Source organism: Chinchilla lanigera, unplaced genomic scaffold, assembly GCF_000276665.1.
Source record: "Chinchilla lanigera isolate Chin_1 unplaced genomic scaffold, ChiLan1.0 scaffold00041, whole genome shotgun sequence".
NCBI classification, from domain to species: Eukaryota; Metazoa; Chordata; class Mammalia; order Rodentia; family Chinchillidae; genus Chinchilla; species Chinchilla lanigera.
The window spans coordinates 15,092,937-15,112,850 of NW_004955442.1; the positions used below are offsets into that span (position 1 = coordinate 15,092,937).

Consider the following 19,914-nt stretch of genomic DNA (forward strand, 5'->3'; position numbering starts at 1 on the left):
TTCTCCCTACTCAACAGCCACAGTCTGTGCCACTTTTATTTCAATCAGGAAGTAATCAAATCTATATACAGTCTAAAAACAGTAGAAAAGGTGGAGTAAAAAGGCTCTCAGTTCATCTGGAGTGTAGATGAAGGATGGGTTGGAGTGTCGTACCTGGCACCCAGAGGGGCCTGGGCCTTGCCCTGGCAAGAGTGAAGGCAGGACCAAGCAGAAGGAGGCTTGCAGAGTGTGGAGCAGGGTGGACACTGCCTGGTCACTTGAGCACATTTACCTGTCCTCACATGGCAGGCAGAAACCCAAAGGCCACCTTGTGTGACCAGCTTGGCTCAGGCAAGGCCCAGAGGGAGCTGAGGCCTGGCTTGGATTCTGTTAGCATGTCCAAACCTGCAAGGAAAGGGCTCTGTTTCAGGTACCCCTGTGCTCCAGGGATACCTGGTGATAACACTTGCCTTCCACTGCAGCTTGCTTGATGCTTCCAGTTCCTTGTTCCCCCACCCCCACCCCACCCGCTCATCTGTGCAGCTCCTTTGAATGGCCTGGACCATAGGCACTGACCTTCACGGTACTATCCACAGCCCCTGAGAAGAGCCGGCCCCGGGATACGGCCAGAGCAGTCACACTGCCCTGGTGGCGGAGCAAGGTCTGTGTGCAGATCATGTTGTCCATACTCCAGACCTGGGGGGCACATAGGATGTGAGGGTCTGATTAGGCCCAACCACCCTCTTTCTGGGCCTCCTGCTGTTGCGACTGGGCTAGCACATACTCGGAGGGACCGGTCATAGGATGCACTGAAGACTTTGGTCTGGTCTGGTGTTGAGATGACTGCCAGGGCATACACGGTGCCTACATGGCCTGTGAGGGTCCGCACTTGCTCCTTGGACTCGATGTCCCACACCTGAGAGGGGGCAGGCACAGGCCAGTCAGAGACCCAAAACGAGGGAGCCCAGAGTCAGTCCTTCCCTCAGGCACCTGGCCCTTACGTGGATGAGGTTCTCATAGGTGCCACAGACAATGTGGTGATTCGTCACAGCAATAGAGTAGACACTGCCACCAGACGTCTGCAGGACGTGGATACAGTCAAGGGTCCGGATGTCCCAGATCTACAGGCAAATGTGGCCACTTGGTCCCAGTCCAGTTAGATACCAGGAGGCAGCCCACCCATGCAGGGGTCCATGTATCATGATAAGCACAGGGCAGAGGGAACCTTCAGAGGCCAGCTGGGAAGTGAGGCAGAGAGTGTGGCCCTGCCAACAGGATGGCTCTGTATACCTTGATTGTCTGGTAGGAGCCACTGTACAGGTAGCTCTGAGCTGCTACCAGGGCCCGCACCCAGTGGTTGAGGCCTGTGAGCTCCTTCTTCAACTTGAGCTCAGTGCCCACGATGTCCCAGACCTGTGGAAGTGGCTATGAGCAGGGGCTGAGTGGGCACCCAGTGGCCCAGATGTATATGGATGCCCTTTGCCTGTACCTTGATGGCCTTCAGGGAGCCACTAAAGAGCATGTTGTGAGAGGACACCAGCGTGCATACAGGGTTGTCATGGGCCCGGATGGTGTTCACCTTCTGCAGGTTCTGGATGTCCCACACCTAAGGGATGGATGGCAAGCCTCAGGGCCAGCCCTGCTACCTGGAGCCTAGAGCACTGAGGAGAAAATGCTTGCTGGGCCACCTCCTCCCACAACCGCCTGCCTGTGGGCCCTACTCACAATGATGGTACAATCTGCAGAGCCACTGTACAGTTTGCACCTGGGGAAGCAAAGTCAGTGTATGAGGGCAGGGAAAGCCACTGTCCTGGCTGACACTGTCCTGTCTGGGCCATAGGAACCAGCACCTTGGCCCAGTACCAGGACCAATGTTACTTTCCTGAGCCAGGCCTTATCTGTGTGGGGACTTTGGAAGTGGTGGCCTAGTCCCTGAGGCCTGCCTAGACAGTATCTGACCACTGGAAAGGAGTCCCTACCCTTAACACTAAGTCTTAGGGCTGACTACTACCACCCAAGCTGCTGCTTCCAGTACACACACATGAATGCTTACACATGGTCTCCAACATGAACCAACAGGGCAGGTCTAGGCAAGAGGACATCCAAAACAAGGAGGTGGCTGGGGAAGCTGTTCCATGGAGCCCCAGCTACACTGGTCACACTATGCTTACACCCCTGCCTTAATCTTCTAAGAGTTCTACTGCCAGCCTCTGGCCACCTAAGGCTTGCCAGGGCCAGGGCTTTGTGAACACACAATTCTGGCAATGGAGCAGCCTACACAATGCCACAAAGACTGGCACTGCTCAGGGTTGAGGGCACCCCACGGGGTGGGAGTCAGACTGCACAGGCTCAAGCTCATGGCTTATGACCCAGGGAGTAGCAGCACATTGTCTCCTGTCTCCAAGGTCAAGAGGCACAGTGTCCAGACTCACCCCTGGATGCAGAGAGCCAGCACAATGCCATCATGGCCTTCTAGTGTTTTCTGGCACTTATAGGTGGTACAGGTGTCCCACACCTGCAAAAACCAGGGTCAGAGTAGGTTCCAGAAAGGGTCATCTCAGTGCCAATTGCAAGGTAAGGATGGCAGCCAGCCAAGGGAAAGGGCCCTGTCTAGGCAGGCACAAGTTGGTAAGGCCAGCATGCAGTATCCAACCCAGCCTGGCAAGGCTACAGAGACCATGGGGCAGGATTCTACCCACCTTGATAGTCTTGTCAGAAGAGCCGCTGAAGAGCAGGTCACCCATGGAGTAAACACAGAGACACCAGACAGGACCCTGGTGGCCCACAAAAGTCCCTTTGCATTTGAAGATCTGTTGAGGGTCATAGGCTGCAGAATGGAGAAGATAGTGAGGGACCCAGTGGGGTCCTAGGGACAGCAGGTGAAGGTGGCGGTGGACTATACTCACATCCTAGGATGCCCATGTTCAACCGTGCATTGATATGGGACAGCTCATCCTGCAAGGCCAAAAGCAGTGGAGGGCAAATGGATGAAGCTGCCATGGCCACGAGTATAGCCACAGAGCTGAGGCCTGGCACTGGCCAGGGGTGGGAGCAGCCCTCTCCAGAACTCAGGCCCCTAATCCCAACTAGTGGGGGCAGAGGCCAGTGGGGGAGGGCTGCCCATGGGGCCCAACCTCGCCCTTCTGTATCTCAATCACCCTTAGCCCCCCACTCCACTCACATTCAACATGGATGCATCCCTCCGGAACTCCATGAGGTCCTCACTGAGTTTGCTCTGGTTCTCATCCAGGACATCTGAGCGGCAGGAGAGGAGGCGTCACTGGGGTCAGGCACACTGGCTGTACCCTGTGCCCTCCAGGCTGGTCCTCACCAAACTTGAGCTCGAGGCTCTTCTCTAGTTGGTCGATCTTCTCTGAGAGCTTGCCCAGCATAGAGCGCAGGAAGGCGATCTCCTGGTCCTTCTGTGCCAGAGCCACATGCATCTCATGGAAGCGGTCATCTGTCTGCTGCAGGAATTCCTTCAGGCCCTCAAAGCGGCACGTCTCCAGATGTGTCTCATATGTGTCCTGGTTCCCAATGAATGCACACCTGGAGCGGGGGGACAGGACAGCTGCCCACCTGCCTGCCCAGTAGGACCCTTCCCATCTTCCTAACCCCAAGAAACCCTTAAGAATCTTCCACTGCAAGGCCCACCACCCCCAGATCCAGCTGCTCTCCCACTTGCCAGACCTTTGCAGCTATTTTACCAGCAAAATCCAATCATGAGCCTTCAGTGTGCTTTAAGTGCTCTCCCACCCTGGGAATAAAATCAACTCTCATTGGCCTCCCTGCTCTGAAAACCGAGCTCCTCCTCTCTGCTCACAACTCTGCTCAATCTGCCATGCTAAGCCAGCCTCTAGTACATCCTTGTGCACACCTTCCCCAAGGCCTCAGCTCCCCATCCTGCCCAGTCCCTTTTCTGCATTGCCATGGGGCTCAACTCTCTTGGGCCCCTGGATCTCGGTTGTGATTATGGCGTCACATCCGGCTCCTGGCTCAGGTCCATCCCTCCAGGCCCAGCACACAGGTTCTCTCACCCAGTAATGCTGCCATGGCCACCAGTATAGCCATGAACCTGGGATCCCACCCACCCCCACCCACTCACCCGTACTTGGAGTGGGGACACTTGATATGCTCGCATTCCTTGAGGTGGGCCTCTAGGTTCATCTTGAGGAGGGGAGGACAGCTGGGGTTGTTAGGGCAGCGCACTGGCCTGTAGTCACAGCTGCTTTCGTGATCCCTGTGTGAAGATGGGACCCAAGGTTTGAGCCAAGGCCCAATGGTAAAGCTAGGAACTGGGGATGGGGGATACTTACTTTCGGGCGCTGAGCTTTATGGTGAAGGGGCACCCCCGGGGGTCCACCTCAAAGACGCTGGGCTTCCCCACACCTGCCACGCGACAGCCGTGCCTGCAGTGGATGAAGAGCTCCCCAATCTGCTCAGCCACCGCAATGTTGTTCACCACCACTGTCAGCTTGGCGTTGTCCACAGGACATTTCTCTGGGGAGGGGCAGCATACTAACCCTACAGCCTCCCTTGTCACCCCCACCCCCGTTTGCCCCAGGTGGGCATGAGCCTTCTAGGTGCATGAGTCACCAAGCCATCTGTCCCACTGAGGCACAGGACTAGGTACAGAGCTGGGTCAGCTAGGAGGATGAGGCGGTCATGGAAACCTCTCGGGTAAGCTGGTAAGGTGTTGGGAAGGGCCAAGGGAACAGAAGACAGGATGTGGAAGGGAAGTCAAGTAGGCTTATCAGTGGCATGGAGCAAGCCAGCCAGAGGCATGAGCAGCTGGTGAGGATGCCATCTTTTAAAAAGTGTAGGTGCCAACACTGGGAGGTCCCATCCCATGCCTGCCTTGGGGAGGGCTCTCGGTATGGAGATGGCAGGAGTTCTGGCTCTCAGTGCACACTGTGGAGGCTCTGAGCCTGGTCTGAGTACCCACAGTCCTGGCCCAGGCACAGCAGAAGCCAAGAGTGCTGGACATTGCACAGGCTGTACATCCTGCCACCTTCTCCAACCTTCTGAACCACAATATGGGGCTGAGGCATGGAACCACACCTGAGAGGGAACCCTACAACCTCTCAAGGGCTAGGAATGAGCCATGGCCTCTGCTTATCAGCCAGGGACCCAAGCAGGACTGAGACCACCCACTCCTACTTTATAACAAGGTGGCCAGGCCCAGATGGGAAGGAGAGACCTACCTGACTTCAAGGCACATCTTCTACAGAACGTGTGCTGTGGAGACAAAGGACAGATGTAGGGTACAGGCACAGTCCTCACCTCATGTTAAACCCAGGGGCAGCTCAGGGTTCATCAGCCTATGCCCAATGCAGAAGGCACCTGCTGGGCAGCCAGACCAGGTGTATGACAAAGGCCCAGGGCTATAGGAAGTGGGCCAACAGCCCACTGCCCTGAGTTGGGGTGAGCAATCTAGGTAGGGGGAAGGGGCCCCACAGGGTGGCCTTACCCCACATGTGGTGATCACAGGGTCCTTGAATACACTGCAGCAGAGCTGGCAGCACAGCTTCACTGATGGTTGCTCGGCGAACACCAGTGGCTCCTGAAACAAGCAGGGCAAAGGATGGTGAAAGGGAGGTGGGCCAGGATACAGACATGGCCAGGGAGGCCACCCGCAGTCATGCCACCCTGGCCACTCGGCTGATCCCAATCAGCTGAGTCCTATCCTGAGAGGACACTGAGGCTGGGGGTAGGGGCTGGTTTGAGCAGGCCAAGGAGAGGAAACAGGAGCTGTGGCCACAGAGGCAGAGCTCAAACAGAAAGGGCTGTGTCCAGCACCGTGGGCAGCAGGCACACCACAGCCTTCCCCTGCTCTCACTTGCCCTTCCTGTGGGATGAAGAGTAGAAAGGGCCTCCTGAGATGGGTGAGGAGATTGTGTCTAGGGGGCCTGGCCTGGCCCCACAGTCCCAATGTGTACCAGGGAGGACCAGAGGCCCTGGCCGGGCCTGAGAAGATGCCCCGCGGCACTGCAGCACAGTGACAACCCTGGAAGACCCTCCACAGCCAGCTGCCCACACCTACCGGCTCCTCTTCCTCCTCAGGCAGTGAGAACGTGGAGCGCAGGGACATACTGGACTCGGAGTGCAGGGAGCGGACAGAGATGGCTGAGTCGGAACGGCGGGGGGTGCTGATGGGGGGCTGCACAGAGATAGGCAACCCATCAGGAGGCTCTGTGCAGTGGGCAGGCTGGAGGGCACAGCAGCCCTGGGCCACCTTGTCCCAGTGGGTACTCTCAGGGACACAGGGGCCGTGGCCGGTGCAGCCCTAGTCCCACGCCTGCCTGCCTGGGCCCTGATGTCGGGCTGCTCGCTCTCCACTGCCAACTTTCTTTGTGTAAATGGAGAGACTTCCTGCTATTCAATTCTACGAGGACACACTCAGGCTGCTTCCTGCTTCCTGTGAGGGAACATGGGCCACAGAGGGGGTGGCTCCACCAGCCAATCCCAGAGCACCCACAGGCCCCTGGACTGCTAGATGGAAGGGAATGGAAAGCAGAACTAGGAGAGGCTGCCAGGTTCCAGATCCTGCCTGGCATCCCCGTCCAGGGGACACTGGCCCCAGGCTGGGAGGCTCACAGAGGAAGCAGGGACAGCATTTCCACTGAGCCCTGGCTGAGGGGCCTGAGCACTGAGGTGAGGGCACAGGTGCCTACCACTTCCTGAGCCACTCACAGTGAGGGTCTGGAGGGCACGAGGAGGAAAAGGCAGGCACTGTCCTTTCCTGCCTTCTGGCCCTAGAAACCTCCAAAACTTTCTAACATCTATTGGTTCCCATAGCTTCTTCCTCCAGGTTCTGATAGAACTGGCAGCCACACTCTTAAGCCACGACCTTTGAGAAGCAGCATGTAAACCCCACCCCTTTCCCCATCCCCCACGCTGCAAAAACTTGAGGGAAAGAGCCCACTCCCTGCCAGCCCAGGTGTGACGCTCCATAGTGCAGAGGCATAGCCAGTCCCAGACTGGGTGTCCCTGAGCAGGTAGCAGAGAAAAGGGACACATGCTTCCATACAGGATGGTGTCCCATGTCCCTCCACAGTGCCCCATGTGGCCTGTCCATATGGAAATGCCACATGAGGAACAGAGAAAAAGTAAGAGGAAGTGAGTCAGATATCCCCACAGCTACTGAAGAAATCCAGAGGGGCAAGAGCAAGGCCAGACAGGAGTAGGTGGGGAGCTCTGCTCACATCTGCCCACCAGTCAAGGGCCCCTCCTGGGATCACAATCTCCTGAGCACAGGCTGAGGTGGAAGAAGGCCCAGCCACCTCACGTGGAACAGGCAGACGCTGGAAGATCAGGACACTGGTCTACCTGACTCCCTGGGACCTCATGGACAACCTCTGTGTGCTTGCTTATTTCACTAAAAATGGGTTTTCTTCCTATTAAGAAAAAAAAAAAACGTCTGGCCACAGGACAAGGAGATGCCTCAGTCTTGAGGAAGCCTGCGTGTGTTGGAGAACCAGCTGAAGCCACCAGCAGACTGCCATGCCCAGCAAGGACAGTGTACCAGGTAAAGCAAGTGTAAGCACAAAGGAGTGTGTCCAGTTCCCCTGCCTCTAGGCCACTCTGCCCCTCTGCACCCTAGGGCTCAGTCCTACCAGGGTCAGCCCCTACTCCTCTGGCAGTCTCAGAGCCTGTGCTCTGAGCACCAGTGACTCCTCTGCCAGGGAATGGCCACCAGGAGCCTGCCCACATGATTCAGGTACCTACAGCCAGCCAACAGCCCAGAACTCTTCTTTTCTCACACAGCCAGAAGCAGGGTGTTCTCCGGCTCTTCCCAGGGCTTAGCAGAGGCTCCGAAGCCCCATTGCCCTGCTGACTCCACAACTTGGGTCCACCCTCCTTCTCCAGCTGATGTGTCCATGTCTCCTAGTCAAGACCCCCTCTTCAACCTCCTGCAACCCCACTCACTCTCACCTCAGTAGCAAAGGAAGCTTTCAAAACATGGTATTTACCCTGTCATCTCCTTACTTAAGATGGTACCAAATGTGCCTTGTTCTGGTCTTCAAATACGCATGCCTTCTAGCCTAGCTCTCCAAACTGGCTGCCTGCTGCCTCCACTGCCAGGCCCAGGGGCCTCCTGTTGGTCTCAGGGTCTCACCACATGTGTTCAAGCCTTGCTGTCCACATGTGCTGTTCCTTTGGCCTGGACTCAAGTTCTTGCCACTGGCCTACAGTCAGCATCCCCTGGGCCTGGTCTATAGGAGAGGGCGAAGGGGAAGCCAAGGCCTACCATGCTGTCCTCCTCATCCCTCGGGGAGTAGGCAAGGGTGCTGGAGGAGGAAGGTGTCCTTCGGTGCTGTTTGTACGTGCTGCTCCCATCAGCTGCGAGAGAAGAGAGAAGGGGAGGGCCGGGAAACATGAGAACAGGCTGTACAGACCAGACCCAAACTGGGGTAATGGGCCAGGCAGAGGGCAGACAGAGCTGGTGCAGCCTGTGTAGTATGTGGGGCCCTGTGGCTATCTCCAGCAGGGACTGGGAGGCAGTGCTAAGGTTGTATCCCAAGGTCAAGCCAATGCCAGGAGTGCGGCTACGAGGTTCCTGGGCCCCTGTCCTGACTACTCCAGGAGAAGATACTGCTGCTGTTTCTTTACTAGAGATTAAACTCAAAGCTTTTTTTTGGTACTGGGAATCGAACTCACAACCTTGCGCTTGCCAGGGAGGTGCTTTGCTGCTGAGCTACATCCCTGGCTCTAAACCCAGAGCTTTTTTTTTTTTTGAGACAGGGTCTCACTATGCAGTTCAGGCTGACCTTGAACTCACTTTGTAGCCCAGGCTGGCCTCGAACTCACAACAATCCCCCTGCCTTAGCCTCCCAAGTGCTGGGATTACAGCATGTGCCACCATGCCCAGCTTCATGAATCAACTTCTTTTCTTTTTGGTACCAGAAATCAAACTCAGGATCTTGTGCTTGCCAGGCAGGTGCTTGTACCACTGAGCTGCATCCCTGGCCCCATGCATCTACTTTTACAGACCATATGGTACCGGTCACAAATGTTGAAGTCTCTAAGGACAGAGAATGCTCCTTGTACCCTCATATTCTTATCCCTGGGTGGTGGTGGTGGTAGGAGGTCAGCTGAGCAGCAAGGCACCAGTGATGTCTCATCTGACCCCTCTTGTACAGATAGGGAAACTAAGGCCCAGTCAAGGGCAGGCAGTTAAAGCCCTGATCTTGAGCTCAGACCTTTGGGTCTAGTTGTTTTGACAGCTGGACCTCGCTGGGCCTGGTGGCATCTACTCCGGGGCATCTGGCGGAGGGAGTGAGTCCCCTGTCCCCAAAGCTATTGCCTATAGGGCCAGTGATGGGGGCCTCCACATGGAAATGACAGGGCTGCCCTGCCCTCTGGCCAGACTGACTGGAGGTAGTGTGGGGAGGAGAACAGAGAGCTCCTCATCATCTTCCCTGGGAAGCCCAAAAACGGGTGGCCTGTTTGTGGTTCTGGCCATATCAGCGAATGAGGCAGGAGGACCAGATCAACAAGATGTGGTCCTGGCCCTACCATATACCAGCTGAAGACCATGGGCCATCAGAGAACTTAGTTGGAAGTTACCCTGAAGGTCAAAGATGTGGTCTTACTCGGGGGTCATCATTTGGCATTGGTTGTGCACCTCAGCTTGGTAGAGTACCCCAGGCCAGGGTGGGTGATGGGCCTTGTAGAAGCTTTGAAAGAAGACCCTCCTGAGCCAAGAATGGTGGTACACACCTATAATCCCAGCACTATGGGAGACTGAGGCAGGAGGGTTGTAAATTCAAGCCCAGCCTGAGCAACTTAGTAAAACCCTGTCTCAAAAATAAATAAATAAAAGTAAACTTAATGGGTGGCTGAGGTAGAAAGATAGCACGTTCTAATTTAGCAAGACTCTGTCTCCAAGAAAACAAATAAAACCCCCCAAAAAATTTGATGAGAAGAAAGTCTCTTAGCTGGTCATAGTGGCTTTCACCTGTAATCCCAGCAATCAGGAGGCTGAGGCAGGAGGATCTCCAGGAGTTTGAGGCCACGTGAGCTAGTGAGTTCAAGGCCAGCCCTTGAACTACTGTACATAATGAGACCCTATCTCAAAACAAACAAACAACAAAAAAAAGAAAGTCTCTTCTGGGAAGGCAACTCGGGATGGTATCTTTTTCCTCAGAAAAAGCCACATGAGAAGGCCATGCTGCACGTGCAGCAGGAAGAACTGGCATGAGCAGGTGTACCTGGTGGCTAGGTTTACCCAGAGAAAACACTATCAAGACAATTAAAAAGCCAGTTAGCAACCGATGACCTCCTGCAGTGGCTGGGCACCAGACAGAAAAGACAACACACTCTCCCCAGAATCCTGGCCTAAATGCAGGTCCATTTGGCCTTGTGCCTCCAGGAGGTGTGCAGTATGGTCTGCCATTTCCTCCAAACTCCTGGACAACAATGCAGGGTTGAGGTTTAGGACCACACCTGAGAGAAGGTCCCACAGCTTCTCAAGGGTTAGGAGCCTGGGGTTGGGAATGAGCTATGGGTCACTGTGACAAGGGATGGATGTGGCTGTGGTGCCAGGAAAATCAGGACAGCCCTCAGTGGAGAGGTGCTGGGCCAGGCGCCAGATGATGCCAGGACACGGGGGAAAGACAACAGCAGGGGCTAAAGCATCAGAGTGGGATGCTCTGTCTCCTGTCTAGCAGGGGACAGCCCAGAATTGAACACAGCAAGGAACAGAGGTAAGAGGCTGACGGCCCATTATCTAACATCAGGATGGAGCTCCCACCACACCAATAAGTGTCCCCTAGGGCTGGGGGGCCCAGCTTCCTCCCATGTGCAGGCTCACGGGCTCACCTTTGGTGATGGTGGTGACAGCTGAAAAGGCAGGCCCGAAGGTCGTTTCCATTCTGGTCTAAGAGAGAACATGGACACGCACTAACATGCTTCCCCATGGCCCAGCCATATGCATGCACTGCCAGGACCCACCAATAGCACATATATACCCGCCCATCTGAAAGTTCCACAGTCAGTTTCAAGTTATCAGAGCATGCTGGGGGCCTGGGGCAGGAGTGTGCAAAGAGGGCAGCCCCTTACCCCGGTGCTGACGTCTGGGGAAGGAAGGTTGGTGGGACCCCCAGAGAAGCGGTTGTAGCGGGTGCTCTTGCCCGAGCTCATGCTCTAGAGAGGCATGCGGGGTCCTTGGGCAGCATCCCCTGCAGATGGGACATGAATGAGGGGCTTGAGAGTCTGCATCCTGCCCTGGCGGGTCCACTGCAGGGCTCACGGTGGCCTTTTCCTATCCCACTTAGTGGGATAGGAGAAGGCCTAATTTGGTGGGACCACAACAGACAAGAGCCCTTCTTCCTGCCCCGGTCTGCACAAGACCCAGGATCAGGCAGGTGGAGCCACGAGGACAACCAGCCCTCAGCTTCACCATCCCCCTAGGCTGAGCCCTGAAGAGCACACCCAGCCTACCCAGCTCTTTACCCCAGAGATGGAGACACCCCCACCTGCACTGTCTGCTCCTCTGGGTCCTGAGTCATAGCTGGTCACTTTCAGGCCTGCCCCTCTGCAGGCCAAATGTCCCTGGAGCCAAGGTTGGGCCTCAGTGGATATCTCTACCTGCCCACTGCACCTGGCCCAGATGTGGCACATATTAGATTCCTGTCATACAGGGACCACCCACGGTAAGACAAATGTTTCGAGCCACAGAAGGTGCTGTCATGACGTGGCCAGACCCAGTCTGTAAGATGGCAGGGCACTGGTCACACTTCAGAGAACCCATGAGTTGAAGTAACTGGAGCCCAACTTCTAAGCATAGCCACATGAAGAAAATCACAGGAAAGAGGGGAGCCCCAACTTTCAACTTCATACGGGTTACCAGTGCCACAAATGGAGCAGCTCAGGGGCTGGGGGCTGAAAGATGTGGGAAACACACAAGGGCCATGAACAATCCCCACCCTCCCCGAAAGAGAGGCTCTGGCTTGGGGCCAGGGGGACTGTGCCCCTTGGCACGCCAGGCCTGGGGCACCTGCAGGAAAAGGAAGATTAAAGAGAAAGGGAGGCTGGTCACACTCAGGACAGGTTGCAGGAATGGATCTGTCCACTGTTAAGACGATCCCTCCCTGCCCTGCTGCACAACAGGCACCCCCTTGAAGCAGGGTCCCCACTCTCAGGAACCAGCAGTCTGCAAGCTGCCAGGGTGGGGCTGGGGGAATTGTCTCCCACCACAGTGGAGTTGCCATGGTCACAAAGGAGCTCTCTGGGGAGGAAGGCCACACACTATGAATCCTGCCATCTGGCCTATGTGCACTGTCCCACCCAAGGGTTACTGCAGCCCCCAGTAACATACACCCCAAGTTCCCTGCCCAAGGATGGGGCCTCTGAACCAGTTTTCTCCCTGAGGGGAGACTGCCAGTGGAGTGCCTATCCCAGCGGCCTGTACCAAGGCTCTGTCAGATAGGGAAGGAACAGGAAAACAACAAGCTCCAGGAAGGTCTGGCTGGATCACCCTCCAGGGCCCTACTCTGCACCAAGAAGTGGGCATGCCTGTTTGTGGCCCAGCCCTGCAGAATACAGCACGGAGACAGCCTAGCTGCTTCTGGCATCTTTTCTAACAGGCCCTTGATGTTTTCCACCTAGCATACACACTCTAGGATAGCACTGTCACCCACCACCATGGCCACAAAGTATGTCTTGGCCCACGCAGTAGTCCTCACCTCAGCCCCAGGGTTCACAAGGTGGGGTTCACTCCTGCTCTGTTCACCACCTCTGCTGACTGCCTGTCCTTTTCTCCCTACCATGCCCAGGCTCCACTTGCCTCTTCAACTGCCATCTGCAGTGCCACCCATCTGCTATGGGACTCCTCAGCCTTCAGGGCTTAGGCCTCAAACAATCATCTTGCAGGTTAGGGATAGCTCTTGAGCCTTTCAGTCAGCAGTGCTTGTCACCTGGCCCCTGGCTCTGAGCACCCTTGGGTCTAGGTGGGTGGGTGGGATCCCAAGAGCTTACCCAAGGCCGCCCTCTTTCAGTCCCAGGTCCCTGCCATACTCATTACTGTTGACCTATCAGCGTACACACTTAGTTCCACCACACTGGCTTCCTCTGCCCCTACACCAGCCTCAGTACCCAACAGAGGCTGCCCCACCCATAACCCTGGTCTAACTCTGATTTCAGGGTTTGGCTGTGTGCCTAAGACTAAGCTCTTCAAGGACAGCCTGGGCCTGCAGACAGGCCCAGAGGAGACAACCCTGAGGTAGAGATGTGAACGTGGTAAGTCCAGAAGCATTGTTTTGACTCTAGCTGTGTCTCCCCTCCCCCTCTAGCAGGAAGGTCTAGGATGGGTGGCCAGGAGATCTGCTTGCCACTCTGAGTGAGTGGGGAAGCCCCTGCTACTAGGAGCCCCAGACAGCCTGAAGCTGAGAGCTCTAGGACTCGCCCATGAGCAGCAAAGTTTCATTGCTTTTGGGAACCCAAAAGCTGGCTCACATGGGGGCCCCTTGTAAATTTCACAAACCCATCTGATCCCCTCCCTGCTAGCTCCCAGGGTCACTATGCCTGCTTGAAGGTCCACCAAGTGACGCCAAACCCAATAGACAGGACCCCAGCAAACACTCCCCCTGGGACATTAGACAGCCTCCCCACAGACAGAGGGAGCTCAGAACATGCAGCTTCAGCTTAGGAGAGCAGTGTCTGGCTTCTCTCTCCCTGAGGTGAGGTGAACAGAAAGGCACACAGGGTAACATGCAAATCAGCCAGAAGTCCTGAATGGGCCAATAGCAGCCAGGCCTGTAACAATGACACTAGCAGGGGTGTACAGGACCAGCCCAAGAGCCAGGCTGAGCAGTGAAGGAGGTAGGCGGACCACATCTTGGCCTGAGAAGCTATTTCCTAGTTCACATGCATACAGTCCTAGCCATGGAGCTAGGGATAGGCAGGTCCCCAGGCTGGAGTCCATCAACCTCATTTGTGTGGGCCACCCATGAAGCCGGGATCCATTTCCAACTTTATTTTATTTTATTTTTTTTTGAGACAGGGTTTTGCTCTATAATTCAGGTTGGCCTCAAACTAACAGCAATCATCCTGTCTCAGCCTCCCAAGTACTGGGATTACAGGTACGTATCCTTAGCATTTTGGAACTGAGCAAGATGCCTGAGGTCTCCTCTCAACTAGGTTCTGCAGGCACTGAGTTTTTCAGTAACAGTCTTCCATGGGATTCTAGGACCCAGAGAGGAAGGTGCATGCTCTGCAGGCCAAACCCCTAGGAAGCATCCCTGGGAAGTACCTCAGCAGCTTAGCACCAATTGTCCCAAGGAGTGCCCTGGACCCCAGAGTGGGAGCAGATACCTCTGCCCCACCCCCACTCTGCTGAGCTCTGGGGTAGGAAAGAAGTTGTCAATGAGATTAACAGTTCTCTAGCCATTCTCTGTACCCTGGAAGCCTGCCTCTCCTGTCCTACAGTTCCCAGTGCTGGTATGTATGGGGAACAGCCTTCCCCAGGGTTGGTACCCTTATCCCAAAATGGGAAAGGTTATGTGGCTGCAGAAGATCTTTCCCCCAGAGCTCCCCTGTCCCTCCTTTCCAAGTGTAACACCATCTGCCTATCTTCACGGTCCAGGGTAAGTGCCCCAAAAGACCAGGAGATAACAATCTTTTAGAGAGCAGTCCTTGGGGCTAGGGATTTAGCTCAGTGGCACAGTGCCTGCCTGGCAAGTGCAAGGTTGTGAATTCGATCCCAGGTACTGGAAAAGAAAAAAAAAAAAAAAAAAGAAAGAAAGCAAAGGTCCTGAAAAAAAACACAGAGCTGTCCACCTTTGGTGTCACAGGAAGTGTCACCCAAGGGTGCCCAGGGTCCACCAGAGCAAGGCAGGATGGGTTGCAGGAAAAGGCAACTCTCTCCCTAGTCTACCCCACCATCCCTCTCTACCGGGGGACAATACAGGGCAGCCCCTGCCCCGCCACATCTGAGTCTGGGGCCAAGACACTGGGGTCTTTGTGTATACATATCCACAACCCAGGCATTCCCGGGCCCCACTACCTGTCCAATGGGGAGTGGGAGATTATCTTCACCAATAGCATGGAATGTCTCAGCTCCTTTTTTTGAGAAGCCTGAACTGCCTCCTTTTCTGAGTAGCTCAGAAGAGTGAGAGTTGGGTAGGCCCCACAGCATAAGGTCTGCTGGGCTATCACCCTCGTGGGGAACATGGAGCACAGCCCCAACCCCTTTTCTTTTAGGATATACCTCAAGAAGGTCTAAGTAAAACTTGGCCAGGGTCCCTGCCCACATAGGCCCTGTAGCTGGCAGCCAGAGCAGTGGTCAGCTCAAGTGGACCCTGCTAGGGTGGGGGATGGAGGGAGTCTGCAGATGCAAGTCCCTGCTAGGACCAAATAGCTCCATGCAGGTGGAGTGTGGGCAGACATCCTCCGAAGAGTACATGCTAGGCCCTTAATGGGGCAAGCTCACCCTGGGTGTCCCATTAGTCCTGTGACCACCCTGGGAAGAGCTTCAGATAACTCAAGAGGCCTCAGCCCTGCCTGAGCTATGGGTGGTCTATAGGCTACACTACAGCCAGAGCTCCAAGCACAGCTCTTGGTATCATGGAGCCAGCCCTAGGGAGCTGCAAATGGCCCAGCCACTAGCTCAGCCCCATCTTGACCCCTTGGCTCAAGCCCAGGCCTAGCTGCCAAGTCCTATAGAAACAGGCCTGGTTACCAAAGCAAAGCCACATGTACTTCCCCTGGCTGTTTCCTTGATGCCCCCCTTAAAAACAGCTTTGTTTTTCGGGACCTTTGCTCTCTAAAAGATTGTATCTCCTGGTCTTTGGGGGCACTTACCCTGGACTGTGAAGACAGGCAGTGAACACACCTTTTCCATACCAGCCAGGCAGTGTGACATGGGAGGGGGGTGGTAATCTGGATTGTCCCTGGCCTCTGTTTCCCTTGGTCCTAAAGACCCCCTTAGAAGCTCAGCAGGTCCTGGGCAGAGGACTGGTCAGCCTTGCCCACTGCCCAGCACCCTAAACCAGCCACTGGACTTACATCAACTTTCCCCTGCTCTCTATACCCACAGCCCCAGCTCTGCAGAAGCTCCTTAACTTGCTCCCCCTTCCTAGGCTTCTGTTTTATTTTGTTTTGTTTTGTTTTGTTTTGTTTTGAGACAAGGTTTCACTATGTAGCTTAGGCTGGCCTTGAGCCTACTATGTAGTCCAGGCTGGCCTCCAACTCATGGTGATCCTCCTGCCTGGGATTACAGTGCTGGGATTACAGGCATGTGCCACAGTGCCTGGCTCTGCTTCCTTCTTGCAGTCCACACCCAGCCTGCCTGCCCAGGCTGAGCCTCTCCAGCAGCCATGGCTCCCTCTACTGGAGGGAAGGAGTCCCTCTCACTCAACCCCACTGCCCAGCAGCAACACAGTTCACTGCCCTTGGTGCTGGCCTCAAGTCCCTGCCCTTCCTTTTCCAGATCTTGTGTCTGTCTATGGTGCAGGGACCAGACCTAGTCTGGAGGAAGTCAAGAGGGCTTCCCAGAGCAAGGGTTGGCCAAGTCTAGAATGGCAGATAGAAAATTCTGAGGCATGGGAAGAGATGGCATTCGTCTTTCTGTTCTAACACCCAGCTAGAGGGGGCAGAACTAGAAAGCATGTGCCTGGCTATCTCAAATAAATCAAGGCAGTCTCAAACTCCTGGGAACAGATTTTGGACCTTTACCTGACAGTCAAGTATCCAGCCCAGCCCAGGTCCAGCCTATATTTTCAGGACCCCTCAGGCAGGTTTTTCAGTGCTCCCTGCATGGCTTCACTTTCTTCTTCTTGCTACCCAAAAGGAAGCTGAGAATGTCCTGGGGCAGTTCTGGGAATGCACAGGGCCACACACCACCTTACCCCCAATTATGCACTACCTTCTCTTTCTGGCACTCAGAGAGTCCCTTAACCCTATCAGTCCAGGGTTCTGCAAGGCTGCCTCTTCCACTCTGGCACTCTCTTCTGAGACTGGCTCATTCCCACGCCCCAGCTTCCAGACTGCAGTCTCACCCTATCCGGGGCTTCCTAGCACCAGCCCTCACATCAGCACAACCCCGCAGTGGCTGTCTTCATCTGCCCCCACCTGGCAGCACATTCCTCCAGGGAACAGCCACATTCTCTGCCTTGGGACTGACATTCTGGGGACACAGGAAGCATTTGTCGAAGGGTGAAGGACCGGTGGGTCCTTCTCTACGGGTCTTTCCTGAATGAACCCTCCAGAGATCTGGTAAAATACAAGATGCCCACCTACTAGTAAAACCAGGTCTGCGAGGACCCTAGTTCAGAGCAGCCACCAGCTTTAGGCACATGCTTGCACTTTACACACACACTCTTACAGACCCCTTGAAGTGTCTATCATAGACTCAGTATAACAGAGTAGTCAAGGCCACAGGCCCTAGACTCAGAGAGACCTGGATTCAAATCCCACCTTTTCCACTTAAACAGATGTGTGGCTGGGTGAGTTGCTTACCCTCACCTGTCTTGGATTTCTGACCATAAAACGAAGTAGAAATGGACACTAATCTGGAAGGAGCTGTGAGAGGTGACATGATAAATAGTGGCAGATTTTCTAATTCCAGCTTGTCACTAAGAGCTCAAAGTGGAGCTGGGCAGAGTGATCCACACCTGTAATCCCAGCACTCTGGAGGGTGAGGTAGGAGGACTGCCATCAGTCCAAGGCCACCCTGGGTTATATAGTAAATCCAAGGCTAGCCTGATTTACAGACCTGTCTCAAAAACAAACAGAAAAACTCAAAGTGGTAGCCGAGAGAGGCTGAGAGGCTGGCCCATGCACCTGGCCAATAAGAAGTCACATCAAGGCTGACTCAAACTCTATTCCTTCTGGTTTTTTCACCACTTCCAGTCAAACCTAGGAACCCTATGCCCTATGAGCCAACCCTTTGTCAAGCCAAGGCAGGAAGTGACTATATCGCAGAGTTGTACATCCTGCCCAGCTTAGGCCCTTCAGCTGCACCTTCTTCCCATTTCCCACACCTGGCATTTCTTTGTCCAATTGCAGGCCAAGGTTCACACCACTCAGTGCTAGAGATTGGAGACTCAGTGCTAAGCTAAATGTGAGTTTCATCCTGGAGGAGCTGAGAGACAAGGGAAGAGACAGAGAGGAGCCTCCACTAATCTCCATTCCATCTGTCAGAAGTACTTCTCTATGAGTACTTTAGACCCTGATCTCTTCTATTCATTCCATGAAGCCACAGGGATTTAACTTCAAGGACCCTCTCAGGTTGGATTGTCATTCTTGGCCACACCTTCTTGGCCTGTCACCTCAGCCAAGCTGCACATATCCCTGCTTTCCCTCAGAATGAAGTTCTGGGTTCCTGGAGTGACTGCAATGCATAGATATAGGGAACCTCAAGACATAAGGATTACAGAGTCCACAGTGAACTGTGAATGCCCAGAGAGGTAAAAGGAGAAGTTTACAACAGATAGGCTGTGCCTGTCACACAGGAAAGAGGTCTGGGAAGGGAGAGGCCCAGAGAAGGAATGAGGAAGAAAGAACCATAGGCCTGTTGAAAAGGGGTTAGCAGCTCAGAAGAGCCTATTTGTACATAGGGAGGGGGCTGTGGGGTGGTGAAATAGGGGTACAGTCAGGGTAGGCAGATGGAGCTCTTTTTTTGGTTTGTGTGTGTGTGTGTGTGTGTGTGTGTGTATGTTTTGTGTGACAGTCTTGCTATATAGTGCAGGCTGGCCAGACTGTCCTCAAACTTGAGGTAATCCTCCTGCCTCATACTCCTGAGTGCTGGCACTAGAGCAGTGTGACACCATACCCAACTCAGATGGCGCTCCTAAGCAAGTGAGACAGCAAAGTAGGGTGGAACCCAAGAGGCCTGGACCCCAGCCTCAGCTGACCACCTTGGCTTACCTCTGACAGCCTCTTGTGTCTCCACTAAACCCCCACACCCATCCACTGCACACAACCAGAAGGCTCCAGACTTAGACCTTGTCCATCTTCCAGGCATCAAGTCCTCCACATCCTGCTTAAAGCCCAGTACAAATCCTGGCCTGTACCCTGTGGAGCTGTCCCGCCTCCTAAACCTAACCTCTCCACCACCTCACCAGTATTAACTGGGATGCACCAATCCCTTTCTCTTGACTACAGCCTGGAACATCTTCTGGCAATGTCCCAGGTCTGCTTGCTTCTCTGTCAGATCTTTGCCCAACTGTAGGGCTCTCCACCAAGACAGTAGCCCCAGGACATATTTTCCAGCAAGCTGTTTCTTTCATAATACCTATCCTAACCCCTCATGATTTTGTCTATTGTCAGTCTCTTCCTTCACTCTCGAGACCAGGGATTGTGGGGAGACATTGGACAATGTCTGCTGACAATGTTGTCACAACGGGAGGGGGGAGGTTACTGGCTTCCGGTGAGTAGAAGCCAGGGAGGATGCTCAACATTCTACAATGTACGGGACAGCCCCTCGCAGCAAATAATAATCCAGCCAGAATTGTCAGCTCAGACTAGGGGACCCTGGACCAGATAAGCTTATAAAACTGGGCTCGCGTTCTCCCTGGCGCTTAGAACAGTGCCTGGCACCGAGGCGGCGATCAATAAATGCAGGAAGAAAGAGAATGAAGCAAAGGAGCGACTGGTGGACAAACTGAAGGTACGGACGTGGAGATCCGGGCCCGTCTCGGCCCCGCACCCCCAAGCCAGGCTCAGGATGCACCTGGTCCCACCCCGCGCGCGGCCCAGAGGCCCGAGCTGCGGATCGGGCGCGCCGCGCGGACACTCACCCGCCTGCTGCCCGGGAGCGGCAGCACCACCCGCTAGCTTCATCGTGCCCCCTCTGCCGCTGGCTGAGAAAGGGACCAGACGCGCAACCCGGAAGGGGTAAGGCGCTGAGCCCGCCGGGACTTGTAGTTTGCTGACTCCAGTGACCCAAGCTATTGCCTCACGCGCGGCGCTTCAGAAACTACGATTTATGGA

At 54.8% G+C, this 19,914-nt stretch overlaps 1 protein-coding gene across 5 annotated transcripts; it reads right to left on the reverse strand.

The window, feature by feature from the left end:
• Positions 1–18: 18 nt before the first annotated feature.
• Positions 19–19,906, reverse strand: Traf7 (TNF receptor-associated factor 7, E3 ubiquitin protein ligase). 5 transcript variants are annotated; one of them, XM_013517736.1, is made up of 21 exons: positions 19,722–19,905; positions 11,044–11,162; positions 10,804–10,861; positions 8,231–8,322; positions 6,023–6,139; positions 5,450–5,542; positions 5,184–5,217; positions 4,296–4,503; positions 4,085–4,219; positions 3,311–3,528; positions 3,161–3,234; positions 2,886–2,934; positions 2,679–2,806; positions 2,412–2,494; positions 1,705–1,744; positions 1,469–1,585; positions 1,270–1,392; positions 981–1,100; positions 764–895; positions 556–675; positions 19–384 (listed from the first exon to the last, which is right to left on the reverse strand). In XM_013517736.1, the coding sequence occupies exons 2-21, from the start codon at positions 11,122–11,124 to the stop codon at positions 370–372; spliced, it is 2,037 nt and encodes a 678-aa protein (XP_013373190.1). In that variant the 5' UTR covers positions 11,125–11,162; positions 19,722–19,905; the 3' UTR covers positions 19–369. The 5 variants fall into 5 exon arrangements, with proteins under 5 accessions (XP_013373190.1, XP_005391510.1, XP_013373191.1 ...); XM_005391453.2 differs by having other exon boundaries at positions 4,296–4,479; positions 19,722–19,904; XM_013517737.1 differs by lacking the exon at positions 11,044–11,162.
• Between the last annotated feature and the right edge of the window lie 8 nt (positions 19,907–19,914).

Bases quoted from the DNA above. Each gene is read 5' to 3' on its own strand.
- Traf7 (XM_013517736.1), bottom strand. From the start codon at position 11,124: ATGAGCTCGGGCAAGAGCACCCGCTACAACCGCTTCTCTGGGGGTCCC. The intron at 5,218-5,449 runs GTAAGGCCACCC...TTGTCTCCACAG, and splicing joins CTGTGATCACCACATGTGGG to CACACGTTCTGTAGAAGATG. The intron at 4,220-4,295 runs GTAAGTATCCCC...ATCTTCACACAG, and splicing joins ATAAAGCTCAGCGCCCGAAA to GGATCACGAAAGCAGCTGTG.